A 26,559-nucleotide genomic window follows, 5' to 3' on the forward strand; every position below is an offset into this window, starting at 1 on the left:
ACCAAAACACAACCATCTCATTACAATAGTTTATACATGATTGTAAATATATACCTGTACTCACTCAGGTTTTTTTTTTTTTTTTTTAAAGGCATTGATTTCCACGCACATCCACAAATTGGGTTAAGTTGACTTTCCAAATAAAGTAGGATTAAAGGTGTGTGAGTCCTTGTTATTGTTATTCAATGTGGACGTCCAATATTTGGCAACGTGTCCAGGGTATAGTTTGAAAGGACAAACAGTCCTTGAAGATTAACTGATGTACTTTTAGGGCTCACATTAACACCTTTCTATGGCTTCTGAGGTGTTTTGGTCACAATCATCAACCTTTTTATTCTCTCATTAGTCATTATCACTGTGAATAAATATATAAAATATCTATCTTTATAAACTTATTCAACACAGATCCCTCTGACCTTTTAGACAGTCCTGACTATAATTTATTCAAATTATATTTGAATAAATTACATTTTCAAAATAAAATATTTTTTCAGTTTTATAATATAAAACATAATTCATAATTTGAAATGTGTTAAATAAATGTAAAAATAATATTAGCTTCAATAATAAAAAAAAGTTCAATTTAAAGAAGAAAAAAAAACTTAAATTAAAACCTTTTCTCAATCAAAGAGTAAAAGTGTTTGAACAAATATTTGAGAAATTCTAACCATTTGAACATATATCATTGAAAAAGTTGTATTTAATTGAAATTAGTTATTTAATTGTTTTTTTTTTGTTGATTGAAACAATTTTTTTTATTTAATTTATTTTTTGTATTTGTATTTGAAGGGGGAAAAAGGTGTTCAAATGCAAATTTTTGGATGTCAAATATCTGTTTACATATTTATTTATTTTTTCTTTGAAATGGTTTTATACAAGTGAAGTTTTTTTGGTGGAAAATATTTTGTTCATCGAGTAGTAAAGACACAAATCTACCTTCATATAATAAAAATCACAAACTTATAATATTGTAAATAAATAGTGAATGAATTGAATAAATAAATGCACAGTTCTCTGACAAATGTAATGTACTACTATAAAAACCTTAGACATTTATAATACAATACAAATGTAATAATAATAATAATAATAAAACTCTAGCTGAGGTATTATTATAACATTCTTGTCATTATTTACCTTATTTGTTCATTATCTGTTTGTTTTGTATTGCATGATCTCCGTTTGTTTGCGAAATGCATAATACCGGTATTTATGAACAATCTTTTTTTTGCTATATTCTATTTCTGTTACAACGTGACGTTAATAGGTCATTATGTATATTAATATATGTCAATAAAAAAAGAAAAACAAAGAATAATTGCGTTTGTGCCAGTGCTCGCGCCACGGACACGCCTACAGTTCGCGCCGCTCGTGCCCGTGTCGTTGACGCCGGGGCGTAAGCGCGCTCCCGAGACACCAGGAAATATGGCGGCGCTCATGACTCTCAGTCAGGTAATCACTTCTAATAGCTCCATAAAACTCTCTAATGTCCAAAATAAACTGTATGGAGTAGCAGTGATAGTTTATTTAAGCGATTACCTGGGTTTGACTCCATAAAATCGTCTGAATACGGGTTAGAGGAGCGTTTTAGCGAGCTTTCGTTGTCAACTAACTTGTCATGGTTAGCTAGTTTAAAGTCAGGATAGTCAAGTTTCTTCTCCCGGGAGGGTGAGGTCAGAGTTGTAGAGACGTATTAATAAACATGAATTACCTGAACGGAGAGCTTTGGAACAATATTTGTTTAAAACCGAGACAAAGAAACAATATTTAAGTATTTATTTAGCCTACTGTGTTTATCTCACGGTATTAGTGACACCTGTTCTACTGCCTATTACCGTAAATTAACCAATGACGAGGCAGATGTTGACCCAGATGAGCTGTTGTTTAGTCATTATTAAGAGGAAAGGAATCACCACATCCCATACTGTGGTCATTCTGACTATTCCATTGTCTTATATGTATTTTTATTTGCCAGCACGACATTTATTAAGCACTATCATACAATAACTTTGGGGTTAAAGTCTTTTATTTACATTTTTTTTTTAAAATGGTAATTGTATAGTTTAGGTTGACCTTTTATTGTGTTGTCACAGGATTATGTCATGTACCTTTCTGAAACTCATTTACTTGATAGGTTCTTTGTTCCTAATGAAATGTGCTTGAAATACACACCCCTGGTTTGTTTATATATGTTGTATATTTTCAAATACCAAGGTTAAATCCCCGTGAAGATTAAAATGTCTTTTTCAAGAGAGACTAGTTGGGATAAAACCAATCTTTTTGATCCTTTAACCAAGCTTAAAATCCCCCAACAGTGACAATACGTCTTAGTCTTATAGAATATTCTATTATTATAGGTTGCATTTAGGGCTGAACAATTTTGGAAAATTATTCAATTGCGATTTCCCCCCCCCCCCACCCTCAATATTGCGATTGCGATTTAACATGCAATAATTTTTTCTAAGTGCCTCTTGTCATGTATTTTTTAATGAATACAGGCAATATATCATTCTGTTTCACAATAAACAATTTCAGATTTATTTAAACTTTAAATAAATATAAAATATACATTTTTAAAGCACAGATTACAACAATAAAGCAAACAAATCTGGGGCCTTACCTCTTCAACATATCTAACTATCTTCACGTTTCATGAAACATGTAAACATGTGGACTGCCCTTCTTAAACACTCTGAACTTAACAGGACAGTCTATAAATAAATAAAATAAACATACATATAAATATATATATATAAAATAAAGCTGACTAATATCCAGTCAGTAACATCACACATACTAACCTAAAAAGTAAGGAGATCTTTGCAGCCTTTGCGATTAGAAAATCACGTTTTATGATAACGCAATAATATCACAAATGCAGTTTGCAGCTTTTCAAAATCAGTGTAATGAAGAATCTAAAGGCAAAAATAACGCCTGTGTATAGTATAAGCAATGTATATTTAACAGATGAATAGAGTGTATTGTAATGTGTATTAAAAGTGTGTAAGAAAAAATCGATTCAGCAATATATTGCGATATTTCACCGCACGATTATCGTATTGATCCATAAAATTTCCAAATCGTTTTTTCTTATGTTTTTTTTTTAACGAAAAAAAAACCATTTAATTGACACGTAAATGCCCGGTTACTAGGTGTCGGTGAACCATATAATACCTTGTTAAACTACCTCACTTCTCAATGCATATTGGCTTGGAAGTTGATTGCAATTGTTTTTTTTTTTTATAAAACATACTGAGCACTTTTATATATGTATGTGGTTACTTTTTTTATTTTTATTTTTTTAAAGAATTTCAGAACTTATCAGAATCTGTTGTAGAAAAATGTAATTTACCAGTTTGATAAACATACCACTTGTTTTTTATATTGGTACTTGAATTACAGTTGGTTACCATTTATATGTTCTTGCAAGTTAAAAAAAACAATCAAATAAATTATATTTTAATATCATTTTGTACTTGTAAAGGTGAAATTTGTAATGATGATTATATATTATTGTTTAGTATATCATATCATAGCATGAAAATCATGAATTGTATCGTCCGATTCATGGTAATGCACACCCCTAATGTGTATCGTAACTGCTGTCAGAACTCATTCCTGTTTTTTTTTTTTTTTTTTTTTAGTTATCGAGTGGAAACCCTGCCTATGAAAGCTACTACAGACAGGTAGTTTCTACACCAATATTTGATGATGCAAATAAGTCTTTCTTTTCTTCTCATCTTTTGATCAAAATATACAATACGGTGTGAAATGATCTGCTCCAACTATTTCTATTGCTTGTTTAATGTAGTTGGATCTGGGAAACACAGGCAAAATATCAGCTGGTGATGCAGCTCAGTTCCTAAAGAAGTCTGGCCTGTCAGACAGTACGCTGGGGAAGGTGAGCCACTCAACTCATCAACATGTGCATTCCAGTTTTATTTAGAAATATCTACACACATTAGCATCATAAATATTCTTTGTTCCTTTTGAATTCTTCTCAGATTTGGGATTTGGCTGACTCAGAAAGAAAAGGCTATTTAGATAAGCGAGTAAGAAATGTTTTTAATAAAACGTTACATTACAGTATTGCAGATGGTGATGCTACAAATCACCAGATTTCTTCTAATCTACTGCTCTTTTTTTTAAGGGTTTCTTCATAGCCTTGAGACTGGTGGCCTCAGCACAGGGAGGAAATGACATCAGCCTCAACAATCTCAACCAAAATCTTGCTGCACCTAAATTTGTAGGTGCCTCAGACTGAATGAGATGTCAAAGGAGACGTATCATGTTTTCTACGAGTTGTATTTGTTTGTTATTTCACAATTTTTCTTGCTTTCTACGTTACAGAGAGACACTAGTAGCCCATTAATAGGTGTTAACTCATTAGCAACATCATCATCATCATCACCGTCATCATCGTCACCTGACACACAATGGGCAATACGAGTGAGTATATACATTTTTCCAAGAGCAGTAAGAAAGTAATAAAAGCCACAATTCCTGATTACATTTGAGATGTTTTTTGTTGCTTCTTCAGCATGAGGAAAAAGGAAAGTTTGAGGGAATCTTTGAGAGCTTGTCTCCTGTAAAAGGTCTCCTTCCTGGTGAGAAAGTGAGGCCAGTTTTACTCAACTCCAAACTACCGCTGGACGTTTTAGGAAAGGTGATACTGAACGTTGATCTCCATGTATTATAGTTGAGGAAAAGGAATCATCTTAATTCTAAGCTATTGCTTCCTATTTCTGAAGATTTGGGACTTAAGTGATGTGGATAAAGATGGATACTTGGACAAAGACGAGTTTACAGTGGTAGGAAGTACATTTTCTTTAGCCTTGTTGATACATGGTAATAAGCAGATATAGATTAAACACTTAATATATAATACTTATATAATAATAAGATGTTCCGTTGTCTAGGCCATGCATCTTGTGTATAGAGCCATGGAGAAGGAGCCTGTCCCATCCAGCCTGCCCGCTTCTCTTATTCCACCTTCAAAAAGGAAGAAGTCTGCAGTGGCTCTTCCAGGCGCTGTGGCTGTTCTTCCTGCCTTATTTGGTCTGACATCTGGCTCGTCTCCTCTTAAAGACAGCCTGAGAAGCACTCCTCCTCTCAGCACCACCACACCATTAATCCCCAGTAGTACCAACCTTTCTCCAAAACACTCCTTTAAGTCCAGGTCATCGGTACGTACCCTCATATCGTCTTTCTCACTGAATGGTGGAAGTATTTATACTAGATCAATTCATCAAAGAAATTAATTTTGTGGGATTACAAAATGTGATTAAACAATATTAGTATTATTATTTAAATCATGCAGCCTGCAAGCTATTGAAATGCTACAATATCATAGGATAACCTTTATTCAGATAAATAAACTATGATTAAAAAAAAATAGAAGGTATATACACACACATGCGCATGGGCCTGTACATAGTACAGAGAGAAAGAGGGAAGACAATGGTGCAAGAAAGGATATTTCACAATAAAAACAGAATATATACATACAGCATGTACACAAAAATGACTTGGGCACTTGATCATTAAAAAACCTAAACTCCTCATTCATTTTTCAATGTCAGTTGTGGATAATGCTATATGTTAAATCTTATTTTGGTTGCTAAAACAATGTTTTTTTTAGTATGTATCGAACAGACAATCCGTGTGAATCGTCATGTGCTTCATTTAAAAACAGCACTAAAGTGAAGACTATTGACTATTGTCAAAAGTATTAGCTCAGGTATCCAAACCATTGAATTCAGGCGTTCCAATCACTTCCATGGCCAAAGATGTATAAAACCAAGCACCTGGGCGTGTATTTTATATCTATGGATACGTCTGAAGTAGTTGAAAAGATCTGATGCGATGGAAGTAAAAACAAAAATTTATGTAGTATATTTTTATTGCACTTTTATGAGATGGACCGTTTGTGTACAAGTCAAGTGTATGTAAATTTATAGGAATGCACAAAGGTTAACACATTGTTATGATGGTTTGGATGAATGAGACAGAGTCAAGCTTTAGGGTTATTGGTCCAATGCAGACACAAGGTTTATGTCATGAGATTGTGTCTCTGTAAATCTGCCCGTTTGGTGCTCTCTCTGTTTATTTATGTTGCTCATAGTGTTAGTGAAAACATGGCAGTGTCTCCTCAAGCAGAGACCTTGTTGTGTGCTATGGTATCTGGCCTGCTTAGGGCAGTCTGACCAGAACCGACCAGGAGAGAGAGTATCACACAATTTGAAATGCATTTTTTATAGATTTTTTTTGTACAAATTCACTGATAGGTGTTACGAAGATTTGTGTAATCCAAAGATTAATAATTGTAAAAAAAAAGGTTTGTCAGTATTTGGCTGTGACTGCATTAAAAAAATGTTCCTGCTAAAAATGATCTTTTTAAGATCTGTCTGCTATGCATACTTAATATGTATTTTTAAGTTACAAAAATCACAAAACTTTATCTTGCTTTAAATTATTATTCATCTTAACCAATTATACCAAAATTTACCAACAATCACACACACCAATAAAAGAAGAAGCCAATGAAAGAATATACCAATAAAGCTTTAAAAAGTACTTTGAAATCTATGTATGAATATGTAATAGAAAATATCTTAACTTGATAAATCTAAGAAAAAAACAGTGTCAGATAAACTCATGAAACCTTATATCACTGACTTGCTGTTAATATTGAAGTTGTGTGTTAAAGGTCACGTGTTAAAACACCATTAACAGCAAAGACTGAGCTGAGACGATGCATTCATTACAGACATGCTTTAATGGAAAGCAACGTCCGCTCTTGAATTCGTGAAGGTTTCATTACAACATTTATCTTGAAATTGGAAATGGATACACCTAACGATGATAAAATGTGTGATATAGCCAGGAGCATGGAAATACAGCTTACACAGCAGCAGAGATAGATAAATAAAAAAAAGAAACTTGTTTTCACTGCTTTAAACGCATGCCTGGTGACAAGTTGACTATAACCACTTAATGTTCATCTAATCTGTAACATTAGTTGTTGCTTATCAATTTATTTTGAATTAAAGTTAAAAAGGTAAAATGACAAACCCTCTTTCCATTTGGGGAAATCTACATTCTTGCTTCCAATCAGGTGTAATGCGGTCAGTCAGGGTGCTAACAGCTTTGTTATTGGGCAGTTGAGGCTTTCTCAGCTGTGTGAGGGTGGACTTGATTTACCACATTGTTCTGAACATTGTGTAAAAGTGAATGTGCTCATCACTGCCAGGTTAAATCAGCACAGAATGTCTTATCCATGACTGTTGGAGAAACAGGTTTTACCTTCAGCCAAGCAAAGCACTGCTAGACACACACAGTCAACTCACCTGGTTTTCATTATGGTTATTGATCGATGTTGCTTTTTGTCAACATATTGGATATTCAAGTCATCTTGAAATCTTTTTTATTATGAGACAAATATTGTATTTATGGAAAACAGAGCACTCTCATTCAACACGTTTTATGTTTTTCTTTATGAACATAATCTGTGATTACCTGAGTCCCAGTTGTATATGGTAAATATACTATATAGAGTAGTGAGTGTGAGTGTTGTTGGTGTCAATCCTCTAAAGCCTTTTGTTGTCCACAGACCCCGGTCAACTGGCTGGTACCTGTGGCTGACAGAGACAGATATGATGAGATATTCAAGAAAACAGACACCGACAACGATGGCCTGGTCACAGGCGGCGAGGTCATTGAGATCTTCATGCAGTCCTCTCTGTCCCAGACAATGCTAGCACAGATATGGTAAGACCACAAGCTTTTCAAGTTCAATCACTAAACAAACTCTCTGAGTCTATTCTCAATATGTAATTTTCATCTCTACCTGGTAAAATAAAGTTAAAATGAAATAAATAAATACATTTTTGAGGTGAAGCTCTGCAGGATTCATACACTTGTGATGTCGATAACTTTGACTTGTAAATGTGTAGGTTTCTTTTAATGCAAATGTTTTTTTTTTCTGAAAGCCGAGATGGCTTGGAACCCAAACATATTTGTGTTATCTATTTTTATTCCTCCAAGGGAAGAGCTACTTGTTTGCTGTTATGAAGCCACATTTGCGACAAATTCCAAAATCTAATCCCAGTTTTTAAAGAAAGCTTTAACAGCAGTCATAGTGGGCTCTATTCTCCCATGTGCGTAAGTTCAAAAAGCTGCGCAGCACCGCTGTTTCTGGTTATGTGCTATTATACCCCTGTACTTAAGTCAGCCGCTGTGCGCCTTCATCCCAGATACGCGCTGTGGGTGGAGCGTCCCTGAAATGCGGGTGTTCCCATTCAAATCTGGCTTTACGCGCATTCCCCGGTGTGCGTAAGTCCTTTTCCTCTTACGCGCTTCTAACCTTGGAATAAGTGCAGCGCCCCGATAAGGTGAAACATTGTATTGCACTAGAAATATGGACTTAGTTACAATTGAAGTCACACGGACTCGGGCAGCAGCAGCTGTGAACACTCAGCTGCTGCTGCTGCACGATTAATTAAAACACTGACAGACGCAGACTTCTGTCCACGTTGGTCACAGTGATTCAACTATTTTCATACTATGTCCAACGTAAAGTCACAGTTTGATCCACTACAGAGTGAAACGAGCAGCAGATGAGGATGGACCACAAACTGTTCCCACACATATTTTAATGAGGCTCAGCTCAGGTCACTTTAAACTATTGATATTTAAAATTGCATATTATGGAAGCCAATAGTTTTGTTTCACTGCAAACATCCCTCTGTATTAAAGCAGGACGCTCTGCGGCCGGGTTATTTCCTCATATCTCCAGCGCATCTAGCTCGGTCACGCTTTACAGTGATGATGGTGATGATAATGATGATGAAGCTGATGATCATCAAGGAGAGAGATTTTAACTGTGACTCAGTCACCCTGCAATAATCTGATCAATGATTTGATCAATGATCTGATCAAATCAACTTGCTACATTTTACATAAACGAAGGCGTTTCAAATTAAAAGTGAACTTTATCATTTTCGCAGATTTCAATGACATTTACAAGCGTTGGGAAAACTCCATGTTCCGTGATTTCTAGACAGCCCAAAAAAATGACATCACCGCCTCCTTTCCTTCAACCCGCCTTCATTCACACATACACGCTTTTGGTCTACCTTCCGCGTGGTGGGCGTGTCAGCAGCCTGGATGGGAGAATACGCGTAGGAGAGCAGCACGTAACTGCAGGCACGCAAAAAAGTGCTTAAGTCCAGACGGAAGAATAGACCACAGTATGAAACTTAAAGTCATATTACACACATATTGCTTTACTACTGATATGTATATGAATAAGGAACATTATTTAGCACAGCTTGGAGTTCTCACTCTCACGCCTTAGTTCTCTGTCAGTATTCTGTCCTGTGTGCTAACTTTATTGCTGTTTAGAGCATATCAAACGGGTCAAATTCGGTTCTTTAAAGCATCCACTGTATCCCTGCAAGAGAAAGTAAAAATAACAGAGAAAACATGAATTATTGTGTAAATTAAACAACAAACTAATTCAGTTGTAGATTTCTCAGGCTCTCCAAATAAATACATTCAAAGAAACTCAATGATATTTGCAGATCTCACAGTTTTCTCATGTTTATATCATATGACAGCCATTTTTAATCAAAAATTGTTGAAAGTACTGCAATTTTCCTCAAATATTTCCACAAAATATCCCCAAATTAATGTCACAAAAAAAACAATTTAAAGTCAAGATCCTGCAGGGACTGATATCTGTCACTTATTGCTTGGATATTTTTGGTGCCTTACATACTACATATCATTTATACGTGGAAGGGAAAACTGGGGCACAAGTCTGTGCCCCACTTGGGATCAAACTGGTTCATTTTTGGCCCCTGAGCTAAAATGAGTTTGACACCACTGTATTAGAAACGATGACTACTTTAATCAATCAACAGTGATTATGTCTATGTAACGGTATCATATTTTTGATAGAGAACACTGTTTTCCACAGGGGGCTGGCTGACACTAAACAGACTGGGAAGCTGACCCGGGAACAGTTCTCTGTGGCCATGTATTTAATTCAACAGAAGGTCCAGAAAGGGGTGGACCCCCCCTCCACTTTGCCCCTCGATCTGGTTCCTCCATCAGAAAGGACGCCAGGCCTTGTGAGTGATCTGCAGCGACACACTTTAACTCACAGATTAAAGTTATTTCAATTGCATTTTCACTTTCACTTTTTGTCTTGTCTCTTCTGCCAGAACAGTTTAAGGTTTATGTCCTCTACCAAACTGTGCAGTTTTGATTAGATTCACAAGGTGGTGCTGTTGTTCTGTTATGGTTTTGTGTCTAGTCAAGAAGGAGCTGCTATTCAGTGAGCTGCCCTGAGGCTAAACGCATCATAAACTAAGGAGATTTAGTGGGTTAAAGATCTGAGAGAATTCATAGAATCTAAAATAAAGCTGCTCAAGAGGTTAAGCATCAATATGCTGTGTTTGTTCTTCAAATGATGAATTATAATAGTTATTAGGTGTTAGACATTGAACCAAATTAGATTATGGCTGAGGTCTTGTATTATTATGATTGTAGTGAAGAAACTAAGTAAGGAAATCATAATTTTTAGACACTTTACTCATCTTGTACCTGGAAGAGTCGATTACTGCAATTCCTTCTGAAGCAGTGGTTCCCAAACGGGTATAGGAGCACATTGCAGGGGGTACTCGGAAAGATTTCACAATTAATTAAAAAATAATTAGGAAATGTTCCTAGTTACTTTTTAGGCTGTTTTTTGGACAAATTCACCACAAACTAACAGAGCTTTTTCTCAATAAAATACTATATATTCTTGTTATTTAGTGAAACAGGATTATTTTATCCTGTAGAGGTCATTTTTATCGCATTTCTGACAATAGGAGACCACAATTAGCTACATTTTATATAGGACACCATATTAACTTACTATTGAAGTAATCACTCTGTGTGTGCAACAGTTTTGCAGTAATAATGTTTTGCGTCTTACAAGGAAGCTGCATCCATAATCAGGAAGAAACACCCAGTTATTAGGAACTGTTGTTAAATGATTGATTACATACAAGCCAAAAGTTGAATTCTCTTTGTATTTTCTCTGTGCATTGCACGTCATGTCTCGTGTATTGTCTCTCTCTCGTGTTTTTTTAATCTGTGTGAGGTGTTTGTGTTTCCTTCCTGAACTTTTTTTTTTGTTCAGTTGAACTGTGGGAGCGTCTCTCTCTTGATGTTCTCCTCCACTCTTTCATTTCTCTTTTACTAATATTTACACAGTCGCTCTCATTCACGCATACTTTCCCCAGTCGTGCTGTTGGATGTTTCCTTGTTGAAATTGTCCGTAACCCACTGTTTAATATATGCCTTTTTGCCTCTTCTCTCCCTGTCTTGTTTGATTCCTTGTCTGACGCCTCAGGATGGTACGAGCTCTACAGGGCCGACAGAACTGACAGGCATCAAAGAGCTGGATGACCTCAGCCAGGAAATAGCTCAGCTACAGAGGTGAGCCCGTTTGTTTTACTCTCTCAAAGAAGAAAGAGGGAGGTTACAGTCAGACAGAAATGAGGATCTAAGCTAATAGAGCTATTATTCCGCTCGCAGACACACAGATAATTAAAGTCTACTCATCATGTGCTTTACTTAACAGATATCTCTTTGATTTTTAATGTCAAGACACTTGATTCTGTCATCCTTGATTTCCTACTTAATCACTTTAAAACATCATTCAAGTAGCATCATTAGACAAAGTCGTTTTGGAATGAACCCCAGGTTATGCTTTTGCACACTTGAGCTTCATGTTTCTCTTACATTTCACTCGTAGAGAGAAATTTATCCTCGAGCAAGAAATCAAGCAAAAGGAGGAAGCCATCAGACAGCAAAACACTGACGTTCAGGTACAGACGTAGGGGGAGTGGGAATCAAGCCTGTCATTTGAGGATGGATTGTCAGTGATGACCCTGTTAAAACTGATATTTTCAATCTCAATGTGAACTAAGCATTATGTACATAAGTACCTCTGGGTTTTGATGCACCTTCAGGACATGCAGAACAACTTGGACATAGAGAGCACCATTCTGCAGGATTTGGAATCTCAAAAGCAAGATGCCAAAGAACGTCTGGAGGAAATGGACCAGCAGCGCTCCAAGCTGGAAGGAATGCTCAATGATGTGAAGCAGAAGTGCCAAGAAGAGTCCCAGATGGTCAGAGACCAGAGATTTACTAAATAAATCAGCAAAAATGCTGATTAGAAATGAAACGATGCACATGTCGTGATAACTATCTGCAGTTTGTAGTAAATTTTGCATGGCATCTTTTGATTTAGAAACGTTAGAAAGTGATTTATGTTTTTAAGCAAGTGAGGACCATAATGCTGTTGTTGGCAACACAATTCCTTTGATCATTTAATGCACACTAAACTTGGCATCTAAACCCCTAAGAAAAAAGAGAAATAAACAAGTCTATTGCTACTGATTTAAAAGAATGTCCCTTAATTATGTATTTATTTATTTTATTTTACTGCAGATTTCATCCCTCCAGAGTCAGATCCGCTCTCAGGAGTCCGATTTCCGTAGCCAGGAGGATGAAATGAGCCGCTCCAAGGCAGACCTGAACAGGCTACAGGAGGAGGAGCGGCAGCTGGAGCAGAGCTTGGTCTCTGGTCGTGTGCAACTGGACAGCATTGTCAAATCCCTAAAAACTACTCAGGAGGAGATCAACCAGGTCAGTGCAGACTGTCAGACAATGGGTCACAAGAAGATAGAAATACTTATTTGGCTTTAAACATCCTTAGGATTTGATGAGTGTACTTTCTTCTACACCTGCTTATCCTGTTGGTTAGAAGCACTAAAGCCACCGAAGTGATGTCTAGTTTATCACAGGGCCAAAAGGGTGAGAGCAGTGTTCACACTCATGAAGGCCTTTTACATTTTATGAGCTGGAGAAGGAAACTGATCCCAAAAACCTCTAGTTATCATACATGAGGTACATGTTGCTTTTTGCAGTTTGTTGATTCAACTTTTTGCTCCTACCTCAGCTTGAACACATCTTTTTTCAAAATTGGCTGAATATAATTTAGGAAAAGAAATTTCATCTCTTAAATACTGAAAACGACAACATTATGACAGCTTTCAAAAGCGGGTGCATTTATGTTCTTAGGCCCGCAGCAAGTTGTTGCTGATCCAGGACAGCCAGAACGAGCTGAACAAAACCATTGAGCAGTACAACAGTGCACTGAGTGACATCAACGGAGGGAACTTCAGCAACCTACCAGACCTCAGTGAGAGCTTTGCTTCAAAGGAGAACGGAAGTTTCAGAAAAGGGGTGAGAAGTTCATCAGTGCCTCTGAGTGATTTAGTGCTGGTGTTGTTGTTTTTTTAATCTGATATTGAGTTTAGAGAATGGATGAAACCAAAGAGCCTGAAACCTCCTCACCAAAGCGACCTGTCATTGACGGAGGTTTTGATGAATTGTGTCCATTCATTAGGACGACTCTTTCAAGTCAAGGATTGCCATGTTCAACACCAGCAGTACCAAAGAGGCTCCAGCAGACCCGTTCCAGACAGAAGACCCCTTCAAATCGGACCTGTTCAAAGGTCTGTATATCTTCTTGTATTCCAATAATCCCTCTTCTATCTCTGGGAGCATTGTGGGTATTTTCCACTTTATCTGCTGATTCGCCCACTCCACTAATGTATTATTTTAGATCCATTCGGTGGGGATCCCTTTCAAAAAAGTGATCCTTTCAAAGGGACGGCCCCTGAAGACTTTTTTAAGAAGACTGACGGGTCAGATGTGTTTGGATCAGCAGACCCTTTTGCCCGAAAACCCACTCCGCCGGCCAAGGTATGGAACACCTGCTTTCATCTTGTATGGAGCATTAATGAGACTTATTTCAAATTGCAGTGAAGTTTCAGGGAAATAAATGTAATTTGTAAGAGCTTGAAATGGATTTCTTTCTTAGTGGTGTTTTCTTTCTCCTTTTTCCTCAGCCAAGTACCTCCGGTAGCGGTAAATCCATCTCATCAAATCTCTCAAGACCTAAAGGTTCAGGTGTGATCCTCTAAAGCATCTTTGGAATGTTGTTGCTGATAAAGAAATATTTTAAATACACAGACATCAACGTCACACTTTTCACTTTTTCTTCCATTACTGTTCGAATTCCACTCGGGAATTTTGCAACTTCCCATTCCTTTTACCTCAAGTAAAGCATCATATTCCAGTGTGTTAACATTTTTCTGTACCATGCATAAAAAACAGAAGGTGCCCTAATTTGACATCTCAAAACATGGAGCCAGAAACCAGCACAGAGCTTTCAGTTTGCAGGCTTTACATGATTAGTGGGGACCTTGTCAGGGGGCACAATCTTTCTTGCTGCATGCTTCAAATAAGAAAATAGATCATTTGTAATGAAATATCAAAGTTTTCACTTAACATCAAATAAGGTTGATAGAAAATATATCAAACACTCCACCTATGTCTTCTCTGTGGGAAAGGATAACAATAAATGTTGAATGTAGAAAGAGCCTCCTGGTGTCAAAATAAAGGGAGTGATCACTCTAATCCAGAGGTTCCCAACCTTTTTCCGGTCGTGACCCCTTTTTGATATCACAAATATCCGCGGACCCTAGAGACACTTTTTTTCTTTTAGAATTAGTTTTTGATCATCTGTATTTGTGTTACAAATGCAGAGTAGCCATGGGATTAGTGCACAAAGTGACAAGTGTGCCATCATAGATATTTCATTTGAAATATATTTATATTTGAGAAAGTTTAAGTATAGGATACAGTTATTATCTCCCGCCACTAGGTGTGGAAGGGGGATATAGGATTGAGCTCCGTCTGTGCGGCCGTCCGTCCGATTTAAAGGGAACAGCTTTTCTCCGAAACCGTTTAAGATAGGGTAACCAAATTTAGTGTGTGGCTTCAGGGTATCAATACCTTGATGGAGTTCGAAAATGAGATTATTTTTTACGAAGTTATTGCCCTTGCTTCATTTGAGGTATCTTCTTCCGTTTAACATAGTTATTAATTTTATATTTTGATGTGTTAATATTTTCTTTTATATACATCTAAGTTCTTAGATTTAGGACATTTAGGAAAAGGTTGTGCGTTATAATGAGAAGCAATCTGGGGGGGGATGTTGATGACTGTGTCTTATTGTTTGATATTTATTTTATGTTGTGTATTTCAAAAATAACAATAATTCCCCAAAAAATGTAGTCAGTTTTTACCTGAATATTATTTAGTTTTTTTTAGTTTTTTACCTATTACTAGACATTTCCGGCAACCCCATTTTAATCCAGGCGACCCCACATGGGGTCCCGAAGGTTGAAAAATACTGCTCTAATCTCTGATATGGAGCTTTTTATTTGCTGAAATCCACTAAACCACAACTTTGATTTATTGAGTGAATTAGCTCAGGCTGTGTAATGGAAGAACACACCAACTGTTAGGGCTGTTAGGCTGAGAGAAAGAACAAGACTCGATCCGGAAAAAAAACCCTCGTTTGTTATTTCTGTGATGGCTGCTTGATAATTGGGCCTCCATAAACAAAATAAGGCTCATGGTCAATACGTTCTTAATCCTCAAGGCACCTTTTAAACAAGCTCCTAGAGACCCAAAATGGATCAGGTCATAAATGTGCTAAAATAAGTCATATATGATTTATATATTTACTTTGAATATTTTCAACCTCAGATCTAATTATAGATATAAAGTATTTGTTATTTCTGTATGTGCTTTTATGTGTTTATGTTGTTTGTGTCATAGAAACCCCTGTTTATAATGGAAAAACACACAAAATATGCGATATTTCCACTAACATCTGAACTAAAAAAAAAAAAAGCTTTTCTTTTGAAGTGTCTCACGGAGACTTATTTGACTTGGCTCGACTTTGGATGTAAAATGTTAATTTGGGGGACATCATCATGGACAAAAAAATAATGTAGTCATTTGCAGCTTATTTTTTCCTGCAGCTTGGGTCTATTTTTAGACGAGTACCTACGCATTTAACAACCATCCAACTAAAAATACTCCCCCGTGGAAAAAACAGGAGGCCCCACGGGAGCCAAACGCAACAGAAACTCTGTGACTGCTGGTCCTTCTTTACTGGAACACACTGCCAGGCCTTTCACCAGTTCACCTCTGCATGTGTCCTGCCGTTATATCTGCTGCGACTGAGCTGCACAGCCACTCTCGGCGCGGAAGTTGTTTTAAGTTAGTGGCTGCTGCTGCTCTGCCATGCTCCATGTGAACACAGAGGCAACTGTAGTTCTGGGCTGAGTTACTGTGCGTTAAAGAAAACACTTCTTGGCACACATGAATGGGCTCTTTTGTAGCCGCGCACTCACAACAAACATATTCTATTACAATGTTTTGTTTTTGCACTGTAACCATCTGCAGTTTGCTGTTTTTTTTCATTACGTGGCATACCAGCACGCTTCAAAACAGCCCAAACACAGTTCTGGCTAACAGTACTCCGACTGACGCCTTTAATTAGCTGATCAAATGCAAACGTCACACTTAACAAGAACTGCTTCAGAAATGTCACAGAAAATTCAAAGGTGGTGCCTCAGTCCCTCTGGTGGAAAAAAAGCATGATGCACATGACATTTGCTTAAATAAATTAATATGCCTTTTTATAATCCAATTTATGTTAATCTTCTTTGTTACAGATTTGTTTGGCAAAGTAGGCACCTTTGGAAAAAAGTCTTTTGGAGGCAAAGCAGGTGGATTTTCAGACATTAGTCAGACGTCAAAGGTAAGCTCTGGGGATGCTTGAAAAAAAAAAAAAAGAATTTGTTGCACCATTACTTATAGTTTCCCATACGTAGAAAGCTTCATTTTTGTATTTTCTCTTCAATTTATCACTACCGTGGAAATGCTCTCCCTCTCGTACATACAGAAGTTTTACATCTTGACTGACGTTTTCATTTCATGTGATAGCTGAGAGGGTTTGTTTCTCTCCTTCCTGTAGAAGTCTGATAATCCTGGGCTGCCCTCAAAGAAAAATGTGCCTAACCGGCCTGCACCACCCTATGGTAATATCTCTTTTCTTTCTCTCTCTCTCTGTGTATGTATGAATGCCCCGGCTGGATTTTGTCATTCATACAATTTACTTTCTTTGTGTGCAAAAATAAATAAGTACAAATTTTAAAATTTAACTTTTTTTAAATTAAATTTAAAAGTTAGCACATTAAGTAATCATACATATGCATTGTAATTTGAAAATGAACATGTTTTTTTTGTTTTTATTTTAAAGTAAAGAAAAATGTAAAAGAAAAGAAAAGTAAATTGAGCAAACAGCCCAGACTACCTGACCATAGTACGGCTTAAAAATAGTAAAAATTAAATAAAAAAAAAAAAAATGTTATGAAATGACTGGAGGGCAGACATGTTTGACAGCAATTCATCAGCTTAGAATACATTAAATAAAATTAGAACTTTTAAAAGAGTGGAAAAGTAAGCAAATTAAAGGAGCTTTTTTTTATATACTTTAAAAAAAACAAGTACGTAATAAGCTGTTGCCACTACTGTTAAAATTGTGAAAGGCTGGCATTCTGCTGCAATATTCAAAATGTTCCCTCAAGTGATGAGAACTACTACTGCTATCTTCATTTTTATTTAAATGAGCACTAGTTTCCTTTTTTCTCTCTGTGTGTGTGTGTGTGTGTGTGTGTGTGTGAGTTCACACGTTTCACAGAAAGAGTGCCCAGTACTTGCCTTTCTACTGTGACCTTACATTTCAGCCTTTTTAGCTGAAGCCACAGCCTGGGAAAGTTGGTGTTCCCCTTTGCTGTACCACACAGATTGAGTCAAAAATGAGTAACCACAGTTGGGCAACCAGCACCACCCATAGAGAAGTGAGAAGCCCCAGCTTCCAGTCATGTGACATCACAACAACAACCTCCAGTTTATGCTGCAGCCACTTGTTGATGAGTCTGTGCAGTTTGGTGGCGTAGAGCAGAAATGAAATGATTTCTAGATTGAACAGGAAAGGTTTGTGAGCGGTTGTTTGCTCTGAGCCTTTTAGAGAAGACTCTTTAGAATTGATCATGTGGTTTACATCTTCTTTTTTTTTTTTAAGAGCGTGTAGCTCTGTCTGCTTCCTGTGAATATTTACTGACACGTTGTTGCACATTATAAGTAAGTGTGAGACCTGTTTTCCACTAGTGCTACAGCACTGACATATGCTTACACCTGCTAAAATTGTAAAGACTACCTGACCATAGTATGGCTTAAAAATAGTAAAAATTAAATAAAAAATAAAAAATGTCATGAAATGACTGGAGGGCAGACATGTTTGACAGAAATTCATCAGCTTAGAATACATTAAATAAAAATGAGTAGTTTTATTCCTGTTTTTTTTTTTTTTTTAAATGTCTTTCCTCTCCAGTGGATTTGCTGGGTTTGAACACATCAGAGCCGCCTCAGAGCAATTGCTCCACAGACTCTTTTGTTGCGACATGCTCAAGTCGGACGTCCAAAGACGGTCCTGTGGGTTTTGCTGATTTTGGCGCTGTAAGTGTAGTCTGCTCAGTGCTCACAGCTTTGTATGGCGTCCAAAACTCTTTGTTTGCATGAGCTGATGCTCTGAGCATCTCACTGTCCAAACTGAGGTGTCGTCTCTCCGTTACCTCGCATCGTCCTCTAGGCCGCCGTGTGTCATTTCCTGTGAATTAAAAACAGAACCTGTTAGAGCTTTCTGATGCTCTGATCTCAACTAAAGGATAAATGTTTGCATGGCTAATGGACACTTAATTACTAATGTCCTCTGTCCGTCTGATGAAGGGGTTTGCATGCAAAGTGTCTGTCAGCTTTATTTAATCCTTTGACAGGAAATGTAGATTTTACAGCTTCTGATGATTGGGTTATTCTCAGAGAGCATTTATGGTTTTTGAGCTACAAGCTGAAGGTTTATTGCAAGGATTTTCAACCTTGGGGTTGCCTGAAATGTCTAGTAATAATAAAATCTAAAAGAAATAATATTTCTAATCTTTGAAAATGTGTTTATTAATATTATTATTATTATTATTATTTTGCACAGTAAAGAATAATAGTATGAAAGAATAAAAAAAACAAAAAACACCAGTAATAAGTAGAATATAGGGCTGGACGGTATGACCAAAAATGTATATCACGGTATTTTTTCAAAATTCTAACGGTTTCACGGTATATAACGATATATATATTTTTCATGCATAATTAGGTGTTCACAGCATTTTCTACGGGTTGAGGAATTACTGCAGTAGATTGATTTAGGATTGTAGAATAATTCCACATTAGTAGTAATACAAGTTAGCAACAGCCCAGTGGCTCTTTGCCATGCTAGCTTAGCTTTAGCATTAGCTTGATTTCTAGCTTTAAATACTGCATACTCAGTGTTTCTTACACTGAATAAAGTAGCGTTTTGTTTGCAGCTACACAAGGACTTATTTTTCTTTTTTGGTGTGTGACTGCCAAACTGCCGACATGCTAAGCTAACCGAGTGTTGCAGAGGCATGCACACGCAGGCACATGCTCACATGCTCAGAGCTTTCAATTGTGTCTTTCATATCCATCTACATGTATGATGTACACCGCAACTAACACCAGAGCGCCACCGTTTACCTTCCTATTTAGAAGTGCAACGTTGAAAAGGGTCCGGTCTGAAACGCAGCATAGCGTAGCTTTCCGAAAATTGTGTAATCAAATGGTATATTAAAAATTCATATCAAAACAATATTCGGTATGAACCAGTATACCACCCAGCCCTAGTAGAATATATACAAAATAATGCAAATCTACAATGATGTACAAAACAATAGTGACAGAAATATATACACAGTGCAGGAAGAGGCAGAAAACTCAAAAAGCTTCAATAATTATTATTCTTTTTCAAATTAAAACACCAGATACATTCTTTAACAATGTTTTCTATACTTTCGCTTTCTCAAATGTAAATCTAGTTCAAATAAAGGCAGTTTGAAAATATGTATTTGTAACACAGTATAACAAACATGAGCAAAAAACTTATTTTGGAGAAGAAAAAGTGTAAATAATAAAATGGGGTCACAACAACAACAACTGGCTTACTGACAGACAGAGCATGACATGATTCCAAACAATACACAACAGTAGCTCTGGCTCTTTTATGATCTTTTTTCAAGCCAAACTCTTCAGTGTAGATGATGGTGATGATGCATGGCCGCTTGGTTTGTTCAGTTTTTTTTTTTTCAATATTTAACTCGAGATAAAATCTTGTTGTGCTTTCTCTACTATCTGATATGAAAGATTATTTCCTCTTCTATCGAGCGCCGTTTTGTACGTTTTTATTTATTTATTTTTCCAACCAGGATCGTGATCAAGTCCAGGTAAGACCGTATAGGGTGTGATGGTCAGTCATCTGCATGATAAACCGTTCTTTGCACTGATAGATCTGAGTACACTGATTTCCAAGCATGAGCTGAGCTTTAAGAAATGACTTTGATGCTTTTTGACTGTGAAATCAAGTTTTATTGTTTTATCTGATTCTTGAACCTGCTGCTGGAGAAGCTTTGGTGACGAGAAATCTCTTCTAATGATGCTTTCCGTGCTCTAGTTTGGAAATGAGAGTCAGCAGCTGGAATGGGCCAAGCAGGAGAGCGAGCGTGAGGAACAGAAGAGACTGAAGAGGCTGCAGCTCCAGGAGCAGCAGGACCTGGAGCTGGCCCTTGCCCTCAGCAGGGCCGACACCTGACAGCCCCTCCCTCCACCCCCACCCCCACAGGTCCATTACAGAGACACTGGCCTAACCTTCAACAGGACCAACAGCCCTCGTTATGAGTGTGTATGTGTGAGAGAGTAGTTTCATATTTAGTCACCTTTACGGTGTACATTTTAGGACATCCTCAGGCCCCATAGTGAGGTATCAGAAAAACCTCTGTCATTTACCAGACCAAATGGACTCATGACTCAGCACGTCTGTCAAATGTAACAGCGTCCCTTGTCAAACCAAACTCTGTCAAATGACATGGCCTCAGGCTTCAAAATGAACTGCCTCAGTCCTTCAAACACAACATGGCATCTCATTTTGAAGGAACCGAAAGTACACATGAAAAAGTAAGTTGAAAAGGCGTTCTTTTCTTTCATTTTTTAAAAGTTAAAATATATCAACTTACTGTTTAATTAATAAATACATAGTTAAATGAAACATTGGTATATCTTAACCTTTGATAATAAATCGGAAATAACAGCTTTCAACTTACTCTCGTATCGGAAGCAGCACTTATTGACGTGTATTTCCGTTTTGTTTTTTTCTTTCAAAATACGACGTCATGTCGTGTGACTTTCATTTTGAAGCCTGAGGTTGTGTCATTTGACGTTTCATTGGACAGAGATTTTGCTGCGACATGAGGCCATTTGGTTTGACAAGTGAGAGCATTTTGTCTGATAAATGATGTCCTGAAATGTCAAGTTTGGTTAGCCCTAAACGACTCAATTTGTAGATGAAATATGAACTAATGCTAATGATTCAGCTTAAACCACCAACGTTTGCTCTCCTGCAGCTTGTTCTGTTACTCACCTCAAGGCCCAAGAGCTTTTTCTGTTGACGATGCTGCTCTGATATTTAAATTTCTATTTCCAATAACGTCCAGAAGAATTTTCTTTGTGCTTGAATTTGAAATGTTACAAAAAAAAAACTTTTAAAACTTACAATTATATTACGTAATGATTTTAGCTTCAGCTCAGAAAGCTCTGTTGCGTAGTGATTAAGTTGAACAGTTGGTTTTAAATCAGTGGTGCAGGAATTTTTGATGCTTTTTTTGATGACCTTTTGCAGCGCATGAAACGGGTGAACAATGAATTATGATCAAAGCCCTGAACATGCTGGTGATGATCACTGCGGTCTTCCTAACTGGTGCATTAAGTCACAGCCCTCTGACATCATGCTTTTGTTGTAAGGGTTCATCATTGGCTGCCTTTTACACTCCCTGTCAAGCAAACGCCTCTTTAAAGATGGAGAGAGAACACTTTGAGGGTACTTTACTCTCACATCTCTTCATTTCCTGTTCCTGTGTCTTCTGATGCAGCTGAAGGACATTTCTCTACATGCCTTATTATAATCATGTAAGTACATAATACTAATCGAGGCTTTTTGGCACATTATGTATGCACTGTATATTCCAGAGCTTTGCTGGACATGTACAGAATGACAGTTATTTATCTGGTCAATACTGTTACATGTGATATTGGATTAGTTTGTTTGATTAGCTTTTGTAACAGCTTTTAATTCAATAAAGGTTTGTTTTTAATATTCCCTGATAAATGAAGGGTGTGCTTTGTGTATCACTTAAAGACATTACATGAAATATGTGTATATAATAGAATGTATATAGAAAATTGTCCAAAAGATAAGGGAAATGAAAGTTTGTCTTCTGAATCTGCAAAAATAATATTTTTCTACTTTTATTTTATTTTTTAGATTAAGGATTCTCGGATGGTGTCTTACATACGTTTTAATTTGCGTGGTCGTGTTTGTAGCTTCGTTCGAAGTGTGAAAAAATAGAAGATACATTTCTGTTTTACCAGGCTGTGCTTTGGATCTCACAACAACAGTCACGGAGATCAGGATCACTTCATATTTTAAGAAATGCCAGCTGGCATTGATATAGCACTCAATGCAGCCTTTGATGCGGAAAAGACAAACGCTCACTGACACCATCCGGGCATAATGTGCACAGGCTTGGCTACTTGGAAACTGTAGTGCAGAGGGACTCTGTGTAATTGTAGTATTAAAGCCCTTTGATGTCCTACTATAATTTCTACCCATCAGAATGGGAGTCTAAGGGCTCCCTGATGAGGGTTTGCTGTGCCCCTCTGTCCAGACGGCTCCTGCCTCACTCTGTAATTATGGAAATGGAGTGTTTGTATTTATAGGCTAAGCCCACAAGTGGCTGCCCTTCTCTGTCTTGCAGCTGCAAAACATCACAGTGGAAATCAAGTGCCTGTGTTTTAAAAAATCTGAGTGTACAATTGCTGAATGTATAACTGGGCTTATTGTAGGTCTCAAAGCCACTTTTCCTGTTGTGTGTGTGTGTGTGTGTGTGCGCGTGTGGAAGGACTCCATGTAAATAAAATGAATACCATGACATCTGTGTTTGAATGTTTTTTTTTTTTGTTTAATATTTACAATAAATACACATTTTACAGTATAAAATTCATGTACGCCTTTCTTTTTTCTTTCTTTTTTTTTTAATAAATTTAAGTAAAAAATAATGCACAGGACATCAAGCCCTGATAGTGTACACAGGGCCTGGATCCAAGAGTTTCACACCGAGAAGAAGAAGAACAAAAAAAGTTCATTCAAATAAGCAAATTCTGTTCAGACAATGAGGCAGTTTAAAGGAAACATTGTCTTCGCACATTTTTTTTTAGGCAAACTATGTGCATTTTCACTCCTGTCAACAAGAACATGCACTTTTTGTGTGGCCATGTCACTCTTGTCACTAAGAGTTTTACAGTAGCACAAGTCATTGAAAGGCACTTTTGTGTCAAACACAGCATTCCAGTTGTGAGTGTTGGAAGTTAAACAGGGCCTGCCCCTTCCTGGTCTGCCTGCTCTTAAGCAAACATGTGGAACCAAAGTAGTACCAGCTACATTAATAATAGAAAACAATAACACTAAAATATCTTCAGTTCAATATTACATATATATATATTTATATATATATAAAGACTTTGGTCATGTGGAGAACAACTTAAATAGGAAAATACAGTTGAATCACAATAGAAATAACAAGGTGGAAGTCCTTTAAAAGCTTCACATGTGTCTCTTCATGTGAAGTGCCAGGTGGTCAGACCTGGAGAAGGCGCGCTCGCACAGGTGGCACTGGAAGGGTCTGTGGCCCGTGTGTTTACGGAAGTGACGGGTCAGCTCGTCGGAGCGGGCGAACTTCCATCCACAGCCTTCCCAGCTGCAGTGGTATGGCTTCTCACCTGTTAGCACAAGGATAGAAACCATTAGGCTGAGTTGGATGATTACGCACAGGTAGAGATGTCGTGCGTAATAGTCGAACTTACCGGTGTGGGTTCGGAGATGTGCCTTCAGGTGGGAGCTCTTTGTGTAGGTTTTGCCACAGCCAGCGAAGGTGCAGGTGTGCGACGCTGTGCGCTTTCGGGGCCACGTCCTGCGCCCTCGTTTGGGTTTGGACTCCAGGAGCTCCAGAGGAGAGGATGGCGGTGTGAGCAGCACCCTCTGTGGCTGCAGGGTCAGACCATCATCGTACATGCCGAAGCCTGTGTGATGAGGAGGAGCAGTGTGGTAGGGCATCTGCATCTGGTGCGTCTGAGGGTGGTGCTGGAAAGTGGCCTGAGGGTGAGGGTGAGGGTGATGATACTTCTGTGGAAAGTTCATGGGTTGGCACAGCTGCTGCGCCTGGCAGTCCGAGGCCCCCTGCTCATCGGGGCTCAGAGGAGGAGTCATGCTGCTGGCAGCCCGGGGAGAGATGGCCACCCGCGGCTGGTCGAAGGACATCATGCACGAAACGTTGCCTTCTTGTTTGATTTTACTGCAGCTCTGTGGCACCATCCCCAAAACGGGACCATAACTGTCCATGGGTGGCTCCACTTTGATGGGCACTGCGTAAAACCGCCCCTGCAGGCTGGGGCTGCGCGTGACGCCGTAGTTGCACGATGATCCCTCAGCGCGCAGGAGCTCCGTCATAAGGCTGGCTCCGTACGGGGGCGGCGGGGAGCGGTGGTCGTCTGCGGGGAAGGATGGCACGCCGGTCCCCACTGCTGCGTACAAGCTGCTGGGATCTGCTGCGTATTCCGTGGCACAGTCTGCGCCCGTCGTGTTGGAGAGAATAAAATCCAGATCTAGGTAATTACTCAGATCCTCGTCGTCCTTTTTGCTGGGATTGTCCAGACTGTGCACCATCTCGAGCATGGAGCAGCTACTGGAAACCAGTTTGTCAACGTCTCCTTTCCACCTCTGCAAGGAAAAGAAAAGACATTTAGACAAGGTGTATAAGTGGAAGCACAACGAAACTTGTTGAGAAGATGTAACTCAGATCGTTTTATTTGTCATAAACTGTTTTTTTTTTTGTTTTTTTTCACCAGTAAAGACACTCAAACCAATACATATGTACAGAAATAACTAGATGACATCTATAAAACAAGCAGATGCACCTATAACACGATAATGTGCCAACATTTAAGGTAATAAACAGATTTAATGGACAAGTCAGGTCAGTGACAGACTTACATTTTCCCAGGTTTTCTCTCTTTGGTTTGTAAAAGTAGAAAAAGACGGCAGCATCACTCCGGATAACGCCATCGTTTTGGTGTCTGTTGTTGTCAAAAGTCCGTGCGCCTCAACGAACTGTGATGTGTCGCCTCTCCACAGCTGCAGAGGAGCCCCAAACACATGAACTGAAGTCTAAAGTGGTAGGACGTCCTTCTAAAGCTTATAACTCTCTAACTCCACTACCCCTGACCAATTGTGAGAGCTCAGGAAACAACGTAGATTCGGGGTAAATTTAGCTCTTTATATAAAGCCTCCCCTGCAGGCTGAGGGCTCAGTGCGCGCTGTGACTCAAGCAGGAGCGCAGCACCGCCTTTAAGGAGCGGGACGTCCTGACGCAGACGCAGACGCACAACACGGGCCAACCCACCTGAGCGAGAGGAGGAAAAAAAAAAAAAATACAAGCACGATTATAAACAGACATTCTGTATAGCAACCATGTACACTTACGTAATACACGACATAAGAACAAGCCTAATGACAGAAACCGCTGGAGGCCAAGCCGCACTGACATGTGATTGGCTGTCAGTGCTTTACTTTATCATCACCACCAAATCAATAGCTTTTCCAATGAACTGGGAGCAAATATACTTAGAGCGAATTTCATTCTAAAAGAAACAGTTAAAAACAAAAGGGGAAAAACCTCAGATAATAGTAACCAGTATGGATACGCAGAAATTACTAACCTTATCCAACTCTTATCCAATTTTCATTTATGCATTTATTTTTGAAATAAACAAAATATATCATTATTATTGGACACATTTCTTTTTAATGGGCTCTTAGATATCAGACTTTATTTTGATATACCACTACCCCATTTAGTTATATTTATTTGCTTAGTTATTTATTTATTTTTTTTTATTTATTTATTTTTTAAATTTATTTAGCCATTTTTTGGTTATTTTTTTAACTGATTTTTATTTCATTTATGTAACTATTTCTTTTGCTTATTTGGTCAGATTTGTTTTTGTTCATAAATGTAACTTTTTTTTTTTATTCACCTATCTATCTATCTATCTATCTATCTATCTATCTATCTATCTATCTATCTATCTATCTATCTATCTATCTATCTATCTATCTATCTATTGAAATATATATATAATTGTTATTGGACACCTTTGTTTTTAATTGTCTCTTTAAAAAACAACAACTTTATTTTGAAATGCTACCGGGATGTGAGTGTCAACATCCACCTGTTGGGCCCGTTCTGCTCTCGGCTCATTAACACCAGTAGAAAATGTCTTTGTTGTCTCTCAGCACGATTGTCCAAACAGGCGCCAGGCCAGGCTCGTCTGAAG

At 37.8% G+C, this 26,559-nt stretch overlaps 2 protein-coding genes across 4 annotated transcripts; one reads left to right on the forward strand and one right to left on the reverse strand.

Moving 5' to 3' along the window:
• Nucleotides 1-1,388: 1,388 nt before the first annotated feature.
• LOC114478894 (epidermal growth factor receptor substrate 15-like 1) lies at nt 1,389-23,099 on the forward strand. 3 transcript variants are annotated; one of them, XM_028472225.1, is made up of 24 exons: nt 1,389-1,452; nt 3,645-3,686; nt 3,812-3,901; nt 4,005-4,052; nt 4,151-4,246; nt 4,351-4,449; nt 4,541-4,666; nt 4,752-4,811; nt 4,920-5,186; nt 7,613-7,770; nt 9,983-10,136; nt 11,408-11,493; nt 11,813-11,885; nt 12,030-12,191; nt 12,514-12,711; nt 13,147-13,311; nt 13,475-13,583; nt 13,694-13,833; nt 13,980-14,040; nt 16,665-16,750; nt 16,967-17,030; nt 18,386-18,510; nt 20,325-20,342; nt 20,570-23,099. In XM_028472225.1, exons 1-24 carry the CDS (start codon nt 1,426-1,428, stop codon nt 20,705-20,707), a joined length of 2,592 nt encoding a protein of 863 aa, XP_028328026.1. In that variant the 5' UTR covers nt 1,389-1,425; the 3' UTR covers nt 20,708-23,099. The 3 variants fall into 3 exon arrangements, with proteins under 3 accessions (XP_028328026.1, XP_028328027.1, XP_028328028.1); XM_028472226.1 differs by lacking the exon at nt 20,325-20,342; XM_028472227.1 differs by lacking the exons at nt 18,386-18,510; nt 20,325-20,342 and having other exon boundaries at nt 20,570-20,700.
• A 72-nt stretch (nt 23,100-23,171) lies between these two features.
• klf2b (Kruppel like factor 2b) lies at nt 23,172-25,559 on the reverse strand. The gene is made up of 3 exons (XM_028472228.1): nt 25,217-25,559; nt 24,031-24,943; nt 23,172-23,946 (listed from the first exon to the last, which is right to left on the reverse strand). Exons 1-3 carry the CDS (start codon nt 25,286-25,288, stop codon nt 23,771-23,773), a joined length of 1,161 nt encoding a protein of 386 aa, XP_028328029.1. The 5' UTR covers nt 25,289-25,559; the 3' UTR covers nt 23,172-23,770.
• Nucleotides 25,560-26,559: the final 1,000 nt, after the last annotated feature.

The sequence above is a fragment of the Gouania willdenowi genome, chromosome 17 (assembly GCF_900634775.1).
Source record: "Gouania willdenowi chromosome 17, fGouWil2.1, whole genome shotgun sequence".
Taxonomy (NCBI): domain Eukaryota; kingdom Metazoa; phylum Chordata; class Actinopteri; order Blenniiformes; family Gobiesocidae; genus Gouania; species Gouania willdenowi.